General features: G+C 41.3%; 2 protein-coding genes across 2 annotated transcripts in view; both read right to left on the bottom strand.

The window, feature by feature from the left end:
* Nucleotides 1-14,151, bottom strand: part of LOC141182624 (uncharacterized) — a 207,475-nt gene that overhangs the window by 165,844 nt on the left and 27,480 nt on the right. The window lies entirely within an intron of this gene.
* Nucleotides 12,233-14,151, bottom strand: part of LOC141182705 (uncharacterized) — a 66,160-nt gene continuing 64,241 nt past the window's right edge. Inside the window, exon 16 of the mRNA XM_073660848.1 lies at nt 12,233-13,877. Coding sequence (XP_073516949.1) covers nt 12,373-13,877 — 1,505 coding nt within the window. The 3' untranslated portion in view covers nt 12,233-12,372. The remainder of the gene's footprint in view (nt 13,878-14,151) is intronic.

Consider the following 14,151-nt stretch of genomic DNA (forward strand, 5'->3'; position numbering starts at 1 on the left):
ACGCATAGAATCCGTGTCTGTACATTTGTACAAGCGGATAATATGCGTTTCAATGTGCGGATGGTACCCAGTTCTGGAGGAGAGAAGACTCTCATCCAGACCTGGGTACCATTGTACCTGTAAAAAAAAGAACAAAATAATAAATAAAGTTTATATTCACCTGTCCGGCGGCCCCTGCAGCGCTTCTCCTTCCAGGACCTGAGATGACGTCTCGGTCATGTGACCGCAGGCTGTCTCGCGAGATGCCGGCAACCTGGAAGAAGCCAGGAAGGAGCGCGACAGCTCACGCGGCGGGGCATTGGAGGTGAGAATAGCTTTATTTTTTTATTTTTACGGTCACACTGTTTAAATCCATGCCGTTTGCATGGATTTATACAGTGTGACCTAGTTGTCAAGCACTTTCCAAGTGATTCTATCGCCTGGAAAGTGCTTGTCAGTCCGCATGCGGAAACACATGCGTTAACGCATGTGAATCCGCATGTATTCTGCAGGAAAAACACATGCACAATCTGCATGCGTTTTTTCTGCCAGGGAGATGCAGAAATGCTGCAGAAATTTTCTGCTTCATTTCTGCATCGTGGACACATAGCCTAAGGTCAGCCGGGGGAGGAACAGGAGGAGCAGGGAGAACCGTGTGCTCCTGATAAAGAGCAAATGATGCAGCAAAAATATTCAGCAGCAACTGTCCTGGGCATAAAGTGAAGGAATTTACTTGGTGCCGGCAGTAAACCTAGAGCATACCACAGACCAGGAACCCACCATGAGGGATGTGCTAACTGTGGTCAATATGTCCAACAAGTCCCTGCAAAGGGCGTTTGAAAGAATTAAAGAAACAGAGGGCAGAATTAGTAATATTGAGGATCAATTGTCTCCTATGCAAAGGATATGAAAACATACAAGCAAAATCTGATTACCCTGCTTAATAAAACAGATGATTGGAGAAGAGACCCTGTAGAAAAAATCTACTCCTATAAGGAGTCCCAGAAAGAGCTGAAGGCAAAAACCCAGTTGAATATATGGCGACCTGGCTCAGGGATGTGTTTGGAAGAGAGGTTCTGTCTCCCATGTTGGCAATAGAGCGTGCTCATAGGGTGCCTTTCAGACCCCCTCCACCAGGAGCTCCGCCAAGGCCCTTTGTATTGAAGTTACTGCACTATAGAGACACAATCCTTCGCAAAGCACGTGACTGTCCTAACTTATCCATTGAAAAGACCAAGGTGGCCATCTTTCCTGACTTCTCTGCTGAAGTGCAGAAACGCAGAGCACAATTTACACCTGTAAAGAAAAGACTGCGAGACTTACTACTCCCATATTCTGTGATGTATCCGGCACACCTGAGGATCGTTGTCTCAGGAAAGGTGCTCATCCATGAATCTCCCCGGGAAACTACACAATGGCTGGACATCAACGACGCCAAATTGAAAGCGGAAAAATCCGGACCTCCATAAACATCAACACTTTCGCTTTGGCCTTAATGCCATTTGATATGGACAGCGGGAATCTCTGAAAAGGTTTTGAAGAAGAGCTTTTCTTTTTATGTCAGGTTTTGGACTTATAAAGGCTCCCAATCTCCTCTCCGGTAAGAAATGTCTGGAATGTTTGATTGGTTGTATTGCAATGTTAGAAGTTATTTATGTTATGTGTTAAAAAGGGGTGCATGCAAAAAAGAAGGGAGGGTGGAGGAACAGCTCAAAACGGTCTACTGGTTATTCTGTTTCCTTGCGCACATAAGGCTAAGCATGTAAATATTATAGTGTGGAAGGTGCGGGGCATGAGAGACCCAACCAAGAGGTGGCTGTATATACTTGGTACATCAATACCAACCAGCTATTGTCTGCTTGTTAGAAACACATTTGACCTATGAAACAAAACAAATTCATAGGTCGTGGATAGGCTATGCTTTTCATTCGGTATTTTCTTCTCATGCCAGAGCGGTATCTGTTTTAATTCATAAATCAATCCCATTTAAATGCCTTAAAACTGTCATGGATACTGAAGGGGGGTATATTGGTATAATAGGCTATATATACTGAATTAAAATAATTTTAGAAGCTTTATATAAACCTCCTACATATAAGGATAAAATTATTAAAAACGTATTATACTTTACATTGGAATCTCCTACGACTCCAGTTTTGTTGATGGGAGATTTCAATAATTATTTCCACCCGCATTGGGATAGGCTGCATATGGGTAACATACCTGACTCGGCCTCCTCTACGGGGATGGCTAGATTATTTTCAGAAATTGGGTACGTGGATATTTGGAGACAGAGAAATCCTTCAATTAGACAATATTCATGCTACTCAATGTCACACCATTCCTTGTCAAGGATTGACTTGGCAATTGGAACAGAATCTCTGAACCCATTAATTCATGAAGTGAAATAGTTACCCAGGGGAATCTCAGACCATTCTCCAATATGTGCGCAATTGAGAACGGGGGAATAGAGGGGGCAATGAAATGCCCGTGATAATTGAACCATATTGGCTAATGTTGGTGGGTAATTCTTCAAAAGAGGATATCATAGACTTTTTTTAAATAAACGAGGGATCGACATCAAAAATCAAGATGGATGAGTGAATTGAGAAATTTCATCTAAGCCCTAATCAGACATTACAATTGGAACAAATTAGACACTATCATGAGTCATCTGAAAGACACCTCCCTAGAAATTACTACTAATGACTTTGATTGCTTTGTGAGGGCCACGGGGACGTCATCATCTATCTCTTTCTTATACAATGCAATGAGGGATGTGATGCTGGGAGTAAATACTGAATTTTTTTTCAAACACTGGGAGAAACAATTTAATGATCAAGACATTGGAGTTAAGGATAAGAGAAGGTTGGGGAAAACCTGTAAAGCAATAACTAATGAGATGTGGAGGGAAACCCAATTTAAGATCATTCATAAAGCAAGATACCTTTGATCTCCCCAAAACGCACATTAAACCTGATAGAATTACTTATTGTCCTAAATGTAAAACCCCTTCTACGGACTTGTTACATGGACTTTTGGCTGTGTCCAAAACTACGCATCTTCTGGGGGCTATTCTAGATTGCATTAAAGAAATGTGGAACTTTAAAACACAACTCCCTCTTACGATGATATTGTTTTACTACTGGCCTAGAGAGAAAACGAAAGTAGGAAGTTCCTCGTTTAAGAACCCTCCATTATTCTATGCTTTGGTTCTATTGGCAAAGCGTATGTTACTAGGCTGCTAGTTAGAACCTTCAATCCCAACTTTACAGGATTTCACCTTACAATTAAAAAATCTATTATATTTAGAAAGAATAGAAGCAGAAAAAATAAACTCATGAGCAAATACTTTGTTAAATGGAAAACTTTTATTGAAAAACACTGTAATCAAGGAGAAATCACATATTGATTTCCTACAAGACCCAACAGATGATTCATAGAATCATAGAATGGTAGAGTTGGAAGGGACCTCCTAGGTCATCTGGTCCAACCCCCTGCTCATAGCAGGATTAACTAAATCATCTCAGACAGATGTACAGTACAGACCAAAGGTTTGGACACACCTTCTCATTTAAAGATTTTTCTGTATTTTCATGACTATGAAAATTGTACATTCACACTGAAGGCATCAAAACTATGAATTAACAAATGTGGAATTACATACTTAACAAAAAAGTGTGAAACAACTGAAAATATGTTATATTCTAGGTTCTTCAAAGTAGCCACCTTTTCCTTTGATGACTGCTTTGCACACTCTTGGCATTCTCTTGATGAGCTTCAAGAGGTAGTCACCGGAAATGGTCTTCCGACAATCTTGAAGGAGTTCTCAGAGATGCTTAGCACTTGTTGGCCCTTTTGCCTTCACTCTGCGGTCCAGCTCACCCCAAACAATCTCGATTGGGTTCAGGTCTGGTGACTGTGGAGGCCAGGTCATCTAGCGTAGCACCCCATCACTCTCCTTCTTGGTCAAATAGCCCTTACACAGCCTGGAGGTGTGTTTGGGGTCATTGTCCTGTTGAAAAATAAATGATGGTCCAACTAAACGCAAACCGGATGGAATAGCATGCCGCTGCAAGATGCTGTGGTAGCCAAGCTGGTTCAGTATGCCTTCAATTTTGAATAAATCCCCAACAGTGTCACCAGCAAAGCACCCCCACACCATCACACCTCCTCTTCCATGCTTCACGGTGGGAACCAGGCATGTAGAGTCCATCCGTTCACCTTTTCTGCGTCGCACAAAGACATGGTGGTTGGAACCAAAGATCTCAAATTTGAACTCATCAGTAGTGTTGAGCCACCCCCGTAGTGTTCGGGTTCGGTTCGGTTCGTCGAACACCGGGATGTTCGAGGAACTGTTCGTCGAACTGTTCGTCGAACACCTTAGAACACCGTCGAACACCGTTAAAACCAATGGCAGGCAAACAAAAACACATAGAAACACATAGAAAACACCTGCAAAGGTGTCCAAAAGCTGACAAACTGCTCAGAAGACACTCTCTTTAAAAAAGCCGGCCGGCAAATTCAGCAGCGGCATACACCGGTACCCGACAATTTAGACAAGAAGGAATAGAGCATCACACATAGATTAGATAGATAGAAACATGTCAGTCACACATATAAGAAGCACAGTGACAGTGTTGGTTACTGCACTTGTCATTTAGTGTAAAGGATTTATTAAAAAAAATATTAGTGTTTTCATGCACCGTCTCTTTAAAAAAGCCGGCCGGCAATTCAGCATCTGTACCCGACAATTTAGAACAGAAAGAATAGAGCATCACACATAGATTAGATAGATAGAAACATGTCAGTCACATATATAATAAGTACAGTGATAGTGTTGCTTACTGTACTTGTCATTTAGTGTAAAGGATTTATTTAAAAAAATAATAGTGTTTTCATGCACTGTCTCTTTAAAAAAGCCGGCCGGCAATTCAGCAGCGGTACCCGACAATTTAGAACAGAAAGATAGAGCATCACACATAGATTAGATAGATAGAAACATGTCAGTCACATATATATGAAGTACAGTGATAGTGTTGGTTACTGTACTTGTCATTTAGTATTAAAATAAAGGATTTATTATTAAAAAAATTGGCGTGGGGTTCCCCTTAATTTTAGGCTCTAGCGGAGGTTAAGCAGACGGCTGGGGCAGATGTTTGAAGCCTGGGAAGGGGGTAATACCCACGGAGCTTCCCAGGCTGGGGGCTGGAATCCGCTGGGGGCTGGAATCCGCAGCGCAGGGAGGCCCAAGCTTTCTGGGCCACCCCCGCTGCAAATTGCAGTCCGCAGCCACCCCGGAAAATGGCGCGTTCATAGAAGCGCCATCTTCTGGCGCTGTACCCAACTCATCCAGGGCCCTGATGCGGTGGCTCACTGGGTAATAAAGGGGTTAGGGCCAGCTTGGCATTATCAGCTGGCCCTAAGCCCGAAATTCATGGGGTCACGCCAATATTAGACATGACCACCATGAATTTCTAGTAAAGTATTTAAAAAAAACACAACACCCAGAAAAAAGTCCTTTAATTGAAATAAACACACAATTCTGTATTGTTCTAAATTAAACCATACTTACCGTCACGCCCATTCCAGCTGAAGCCAACGATCTCCTGAAATAAAAGAAAAATAATAAAGCAACATCATCCTTACCTTTCCATGGTTCCCACGACAGCTTCAGCTCTGCTACATCGAGATGACTGGCTGGACCGCAGCAGAACGCTGCCATCCAGTCTGTCATCCCGCAGACACTGAGAAGCGCAGGCTTGCTTGCGCTCCACAGTGTCTCTCTGTGAGGGCATCCAGATGAGCCGAGTTAATGTCCAATGAACTCGGCTCACCTCATGCACGTCACTGACAGCGTGGGAAAATTCTCCTGCACTCAGCGCTTCAGCGTGGGAGAATTCTCACACTGAAGCGCTGAGTGCAAGAGAATTCTCCCACGCTGTCAGTGACGTGCAGGAGGTGAGCTGAGTTCATTGGACATGAGCTCACCTTATGCACGTCACTGACAGCGTGGGAAAATTCTCCTGCACTCAGCGCTTCAGCGTGGGAGAATTCTCACGCTGAAGCGCTGAGTGCAGGAGAATTCTCCCACGCTGTCAGTGACGTGCAGGAGGTGAGCTGAGTTCATTGGACATGAGCTCACCTTATGCACGTCACTGACAGCGTGGGAGAATTCTCCTGCACTCACCGCTTCAGCGTGAGAATTTTCCCACGCTGTCAGTGACGTGCATGAGGTGAGCCGAGTTCATTGGACATGAACTCGGCTCATCTGGATGTCGTCACAGAGAGACGCTGAGCAGCGCAAGCAAGCCTGCGCTTCTCAGTGTCTGCGGGATGAGAGGCTGGATGGCAGCGTTCTGCTGCGGTCCAGCCTGTCATCTCGATGTAGCAGAGCTGAAGCTGTCGTGGGAACCATGGAAAGGTAAGGATGATGTTGCTTTATTATTTTTCTTTTATTTCAGGAGATCGTTGGCTTCAGCTGGAATGGGCGTGACGGTAAGTATGGTTTAATTTAGAACAATAAAGGATTGTGTCTTTATTTCAATTAAAGGACTTTATTCTGGGTGTTTGTGTTTTTTTTAACTTTGACTATGGGGTTAGTAATGGGGGTGTCTTATAGACGCCTCTCCATTACTAACCTGGGCTTGATGTCAGCTGGCATTATAAGCTGACATCAACCCCAACCCTATTACCCCCTGCCACCGCACCAGGGCAGCGTGGAAGAGCGAGGCTAAGTGCCAGAATTGGCGCATCCTATGAATGCGCCATTTCTGGGGCGGCTGACGGCTGGTGTTTCTAGCCTGGGAGGGGGCCAATATTCATGGCTCCCTTCCTGGGCTATTAATATCAGCCCCCAGCTGTCTGCCTAGCCTTTGCTAGCTATTAAATTAAGGGGGACCCCACGTCATTTTTTTGGGGGGGTCCCCCATTTTAATAGCTAGTAAAGGCTATGTATTCAGCTGGGGGCTGATATTAGTAGCCTGGGAAGCTCCGTGGGTATTACCCCCTTCCCAGGCTTCAAACATCTGCCCCAGCCGTCTGCTTAACCTCCGCTAGAGCCTAAAATTAAGGGGAACCCCACGCCAATTTTTTTAATAATAAATCCTTTATTTTAACACTAAATGACAAGTACAGTAATCAACACTATCACTGTACTTCATATATATGTGACTGACATGTTTCTATCTATCTAATCTATGTGTGAAGCTCTATTCTGTCTGTTATAAATTGTCGGGTACCGCTGCTGAATTGCCGGCTGGCTTTTTTAAAGAGACGGTGCATGAAAACACTATTATTTTTTTTGATAAATCCTTTACGCTAAATGACAAGTACAGTAAGCAACACTGTCACTGTACTTCTTATATATGTGGCTGACATGTTTCTATCTATCTAATCTATGTGTGATGCTCTATTCTTTCTGTTATAAATTGTCGGGTACCGCTGCTGAATTGCCGGCCGGCTTTTTTAAAGAGACGGTGCATGAAAACACTATTATTTTTTTTGATAAATCCTTTACACTAAATGACAAGTACAGTAAGCAGCACTTTCACTGTACTTCGTATATATGTGGCTGACATGTTTCTATCTATCTAATCTACGTGTGAAGCTCTATTCTTTTGGTTCTAAATTGTCGGGTACAGGTGTATGCCGCTGCTGAATTGCCGGCTTTTCATGTTTCACTGTGAGCACTGTTCCCATCGATTTGGGCAATCACTGTAATGCCACAACCACCATGGCTGTGGCATTACAGTGAGTGGCAGACAATCCCTGCATGATTGGTGTTCTAAATAGCGCCAGACATGCAGGACACGCTTTTGGTGCACGAACAGTTATCGAACATAACCTCGAACAGCCGAATTTTTTGCAAATCGTTCGGGTTCGTCGAACAACTCGAACACCGCCCAAAACAGCTCGAATTTGAGATTGGCGAACAGTTCTAGTCGAACACCGCTCATCTCTACTCATCAGACCAAAGCACAGATTTCCACTGGTCTAATGTCCATTCCTTGTGTTCTTTAGCCCAAACAAGTCTCTTCTGCTTGTTGCCTGTCCTTACAAGGAATTATATCATCGTACACTCGTAGATTTAGTTGCAGTGTTCATTTATTAATATAGGCATAACATCAAACCAGTATCATGTAGTGGCGACAGTAAGTAGACGTTTCGGCCTAATCCAGGCCTTATTCATTAAGTCGCGCTACTTATATAGGTTGAGATGTGGATATGTGCCGGAAGGAATTTAGTGGAAGGATTATAAGAAATCCTAAATGACACTGTAATGGCAAGGGATGTGCATTAGAAACATGCCAGAGTCCCAAGTAGGAGGGGGAAGTTTTGAAGACCAGTACCTCATTCATATGCCTTGTGCTTAACAGCCTATAGGGGACTTCACTTATGGTGCGGTGCAGTGCTCCTGCGTTTCCGTTTGGTGCTGTGGTCCCAGGTATGGCCGTTCATATGGAGGCGGAGGACAGCGTGTCTAACTCCCTGTTGCCTGTCCTTAGCAGTGGTTTCCTAGCAGCTATTTTACCATGAAGACCTGCTGCACAAAGTCTCCTCTTAACAGTTGTTATAGAGATGTGTCTGCTGCTAGAACTCTGTGTGGCATTGACCTGGTCTCTAATCTGAGCTGCTGTTAACCTGCGATTTCTGAGGCTGGTGACTCGGATAAACTTATCCTCAGAAGCAGAGGTGACTCTTGGTCTTCCTTTCCTGGGCGGTCCTCATGTGAGCCAGTTTCTTTGTAGTGCTTGATGGTTTTTGCAACTGCACTTGGGGACACTTTCAAAGTTTGCCCAATTTTTCGGACTGACTGACCTTCACTTCTTAAAGTAATGATGGCCACTCGTTTTTCTTTACTTAGAATTTGTATTATGGCAAGAAAAAAGCAGCTAACTGTCTATTCAGTAGGACTATCAGCTGTGTATCCACCTGACTTCTGCACAACACAACTGATGGTCCCAACCTGAAATTCCACTTATTAAACCTGACAGGGCACACCTGTGAAGTGAAAACCATTTCCGGTGACTACATCTTGAAGCTCATCAAGAGAATGCCAAGAGTGTACAAAGCAGTTATCAAAGCAAAAGGTGGCTACTTTGAAGAACCTAGAATATAAGACATATTTTCAGTTGTTTCACACTTTTTTGTTAAGTATATAATTCCACATGTGTTAATTCATAGTTTTGATGCCTTCAGTGTGAATGTACAATTTTCAAAGTCATGAAAATACAGAAAAATCTTTAAATGAGAAGGTGTGTCCAAACTTTTGGTCTGTACTGTATGTCCAGCCTCTGTTTGAAGACGTCCATTGAAGGAGAACTCACCACCTCTCGTGGCAGCCTGTTCCACTCATTGATCACCCTAACTGTCAAAAAGTTTTTTCTAATATCTAATCTGTGTCTCCTCCCATTCAGTTTCCTCCCATTGCTTCTAGTCTTTCCTTGTGCAAATGACAATAAAGATGATCCTTCTACAATGTGACAGCCCTTGAGATATTTGTAGACAGCTATTAAGTCTCCTCTCAGTCTTCTTTTTTGCAAGCTAAACATTCCCAAATCCTGTAACCATTCCTCATAGGACATGGTTTGCAGACCGGTCACCATTCTGGTCGCTCTTCTCTGAACTTGCTCCAGTTTGTCAATGTCTTTTTTAAAATGTGGTGCCCAAAACTGGACACAGTATTCCAGATGAGGTCTGACCAAAGAGGAGTAAAGTGCGATAATGACTTCACGTGATCTAGACTGTATGCTTCTGTTAATACATCCCAGAATTGTAATTGCCTTTTTTGCTGCTGCATCACACTGTTGACTCATGTTCAGTCTATGATCTATTAGTATACCTAAGTCTTTTTGTATTCTTGTTCTGCAAATATTGTTTGATACATAAGAATCTATTGGGAAAAGTAACAGATATTAGAACATAATGAGAAACCAACTTGCATAAAGGTGTGAAATGGTTAGACAAAGATTAATAATCAATAGCATGTAGATCAGGGAAAGGAAGGAGGATGAGAATAAGAACAAATTAGAAAGGAAGGATTGGTCTATGCCACAACGTATGGTTGAAAGCTCAAGAATCAACAGCAAGACCCATTTGGATTGATTTCTTCTTGTGTTTATGTTTGGATGTGTTTTGTATTATCTTTACAATAAAACCATTAAAATGTTAAAAAAATAATAATAATAATAATAATACTATGGGATACCATGAAGGCCTATGGTAGAGGAACACTTATAAGAGATATTATTAGATACAAAGCTAAAATTAAAGAATTCACACAAGATCTCCAAAATGGGGTACAACAGGCTGAGGTGCAATACACCCTAAACCCGTCAGATGGTAATGGGTGGGAGTAAGAGGCAGCTCAGAGATTATTTCATGATCACTTTATCTCTAAGGTGGAAAACAAGCAGTTCTTTACAAAGCAAAAATATTTTGAACAGGGGGAAAGTGTGAGGCATCTTCTCTCTACCGTAGATAAATCACAGGAGGGTCCATCTTATGTCACGGAAAATGGAGACACCACAACAGGAAACAATAATGTGCTAAATGCCTTTCATACTTACTATTCTAGTATTTATGAATCAAGATTTAGAGGAAATGAGGACGAACTTGGATTGTTTCTTGAGGATATAAAATTACCTAAGTTTAAAGAGGAAAGTAGCTCCTACCTAGGAAACCCACTGACAATGCCTGATCTTGAGGATACATTACAGTCCCTTGCCTATGAAAAGGCACCGGCTCTGATCGACTGCTATGTAAGAATATAAGGATCTCCTAATCCCTAAACTATTAGATACTTTTAATGAAGCTTTAGAATCTGTCACATGCCAAAATCTATACTGTCATATCGTCCCATTTTTCTTCTATCGGTAGACACTAAAATTATTGCAAAGGCCCTGGCAAATAGATTATTTCACATTATTAGGTAGATTATTCATCAGGATCAATCAGGATTTATGCCAAACTTGTCCACAGCAATAAATTTACGAAGGCTTTTTTTGAATATTCAGAAATCAGATGTAATAATAGGACATAAAGCTATTCTTTCTTTCTTTCTCTCGATGCAGCTAAAGTATTCAATGGCGTAGAATGGAAATACCTGTGGGAGGTTCTGAAAAGGTTTGGGTGGGTCCCAAATTCCTATCATACATACAGGTTTTGTACTCTGTACCTCAGACTAAAATAAGAACTAACGGTCTCTTATCTGCTACAATCACGTTGGGGAGGGGCACACGGCAGGGATGCCCCCTGTATCCCCTCCTTTCCGCGATGGCCATTGAACTTGTGGCCTGTATGTTGAGTGCTAGTCCGGATATTGGAGGCTTTAAATATGGTATCTTAGATGAACGAGTTTCACTCTATGCTGACGATTTACTGATATATACAGGGTGGGCCATTTATTTGGATACACCTAAATTTAATGGGAATGGTTGGTGATATCAACCTCCTGTTTGTGGCACATTAGTATATGGGAGGGGGAAAACTTTTCCAGATGGGTGGTGACCATGGCGGCCAGTTTGAATTCTGCCATTTTGGATCCAACTTTATTTTTTTCAATGGGAAGAGGGTCATGTGACACATCAAACTTATTGATAATTTCATAAGAAAAACAATGGTGAGCTTGGTTTTAACATAACTTTATTCTTTCATGAATTTTTTACAAGTTTATGACCACTTATAAAATGTGTTCAAAGTGCTGCCCATTGTGTTGGAATGTCAATGCAACCCTCTTATCCCACTCTTGACACACTGACAGCAACACCGCAGAAGAAATGCTAGCACAGGCTTCCAGTATCCGTTGTTTCAAATGCTGCATATTTTATTTCAAGCTGGGAAACATATTGCATCCAAATGGATTGCACCCCTCACCTCCAGAAATTAGTGAACTCAAAAATAGGATAAATAATATTATCAGATTAGAAAAAGGGGTATATAAAAAACATAACTGAATGAATACGTTTGAGAAAATATGGGGCTTATGGTTGGATAAACCTGGAATACCATCAAGGGGGTTATTGTTGGAGAGACAATGACTTTTGGGAGAAGTATTGGCGAGGTCTAATGTTTCATTGTAATGTTAAGGAATTCCAATATACATGTGGTATGGGTAATATAGCACACCTATATGTGTATAGGATTATAATGTTTATTACAATACTATGGTTATATAAGAGATTTCAAGAATGTGGAATGTTAATTGTAAGATATAGTGACTGAAAGTTATCAGACGGTAATGGGCAAGCTGAAAGGATATACAGGAGAGATGCATGTATGTCATCCCTATGGTATGTTATTTTATTATTGTATGAACTGGTTTCTTGTTTTGTAAAAAAAAAAAAAGCTAATGAAAAAAATCTCAAATGTATTGGATTAAAAAGAAAAAGATTAGGAAAAAGGCTTCTCCCCTGTGTGAGTTCTCTGGTGATTAACCAAAGCTGATTTCTGATTAAAACATTTCCCACATTCTGAACATGAAAAAGGCTTCTCCCCTGTGTGGGTTCTCTGGTGCTTAATCAAATCTGATTTCTGGTTACAACATTTCCCACATTCTGAACATGAAAAAGGCTTCTCCCCTGTGTGAATTCTCTGGTGATTAACCAAAGTTGATTTCTGGATAAAACATTTCCCACATTCTGAACATGAAAAAGGCTTCTCCCCTGTGTGGGTTCTCTGGTGATTAACCAAAGCTGATTTATGGTTAAAACATTTCCCACATTCTGAACATGAAAAAGGCTTCTCACCTGTGTGGGTTCTCTGGTGATTAACCAAAGCTGATTTATGGTTAAAACATTTCCCACATTCTGAACATGAAAAAGGCTTCTCCCCTGTGTGAGTTCTCTGGTGCTTAATAAAATCTGATTTATGGTTAAAACATTTCCCACATTCTGAACATGAAAAAGGCTTCTCCCCTGTGTGGGTTCTCTGGTGGTTAATCAAATCTGATTTCTGGTTACAACATTTCCCACATTCTGAACATGAAAAAGGCTTCTCCCCTGTGTGGGTTCTCTGGTGATTAACCAAAACCGATTTATTGTTAAAACATTTCCCACATTCTGAACAAGAAAAAGGCTTCTCCCCTGTGTGGGTTCTCTGGTGGTTAACCAAAACTGATTTATGGCTAAAACATTTCCCACATTCTGAACATGAAAAAGGCTTCTCCCCTGTGTGGGTTCTCAGGTGTATAACAACAGCTGATTTCTGGTTAAAACATTTCCCACATTCTGAACATGAAAAAGGCTTCTCCCCTGTGTGAGTTCTCTTGTGGCTATCAAGAATCATTTTACGATTAAAATATTTTCCACATTCTGAACATGAAAAAGGCTTCTCCCCTGTGTGAGTTCTCTGGTGCTTAACCAAAGCTGATTTCTGGTTTAAACATTTCCCATATTCTGAACAGGAAAAAGGCTTCTCCCCTGTGTGAAGTCTCTGGTGTGTAACAAGACTTGTTTTATGGTTAAAATATTTCCCACATTCTGAACATGAAAAAGGCTTCTCCCCTGTGTGGGTTTTCTGGTGCTTCACAAAATTTGATTTCTGGTTAAAACATCTCCCACATTTGGAACAAAAAAATCTATTGTCCACTGTGTGAATTTTTTGATGTTTAAGAATAGACTTTTCGAGGGTAAAACTATTTCCATTTTCTGAAAATGTCTTCTTTGCTTTAGGAGCAGCTCGTTTTTTAATGCTTATTTTTTTATTTTGACTTTCCTTAGTAGTCGGAAATGAATCAGAAGATAGGACCTGTTTCATAGGATCAGATGACAGATCTTTGCTGTGAAGGGATGATGGTAAACCTGGAGTAATGATATTCACTTCAATTGTATCCTGTGGGATCTCAAGATCATCCGATTTAAAAATCTCCTGTCCCTCTGATCTCCTGGTACAGTCGTCTGCCAAGAAAAAAAAACAATTATTAACTTTGAATAAAATATCCTTGAAATTTATATTTTTTACCATTTCTACTTAAAATTGTTGGTAGAAATGACAAGTTATTGACAGAATGACAGTTCACAGTCTAATAGAAAACCTCATAGAATAAACCAGTGGAGCGTAGTGTTGAACTGTTTGTTCATTCAGCCTCCAAAATATGGAATAAGAAGCCACCAAAAAATGTTATGTAGGTGAAAATTATACCAATAAAAACTTCTACTCATCAATAAACCA

Source organism: Phyllobates terribilis, unplaced genomic scaffold, assembly GCF_046119375.1.
Source record: "Phyllobates terribilis strain yellow unplaced genomic scaffold, ASM4611937v1 Scaffold_35__1_contigs__length_13245226, whole genome shotgun sequence".
NCBI classification, from domain to species: Eukaryota; Metazoa; Chordata; class Amphibia; order Anura; family Dendrobatidae; genus Phyllobates; species Phyllobates terribilis.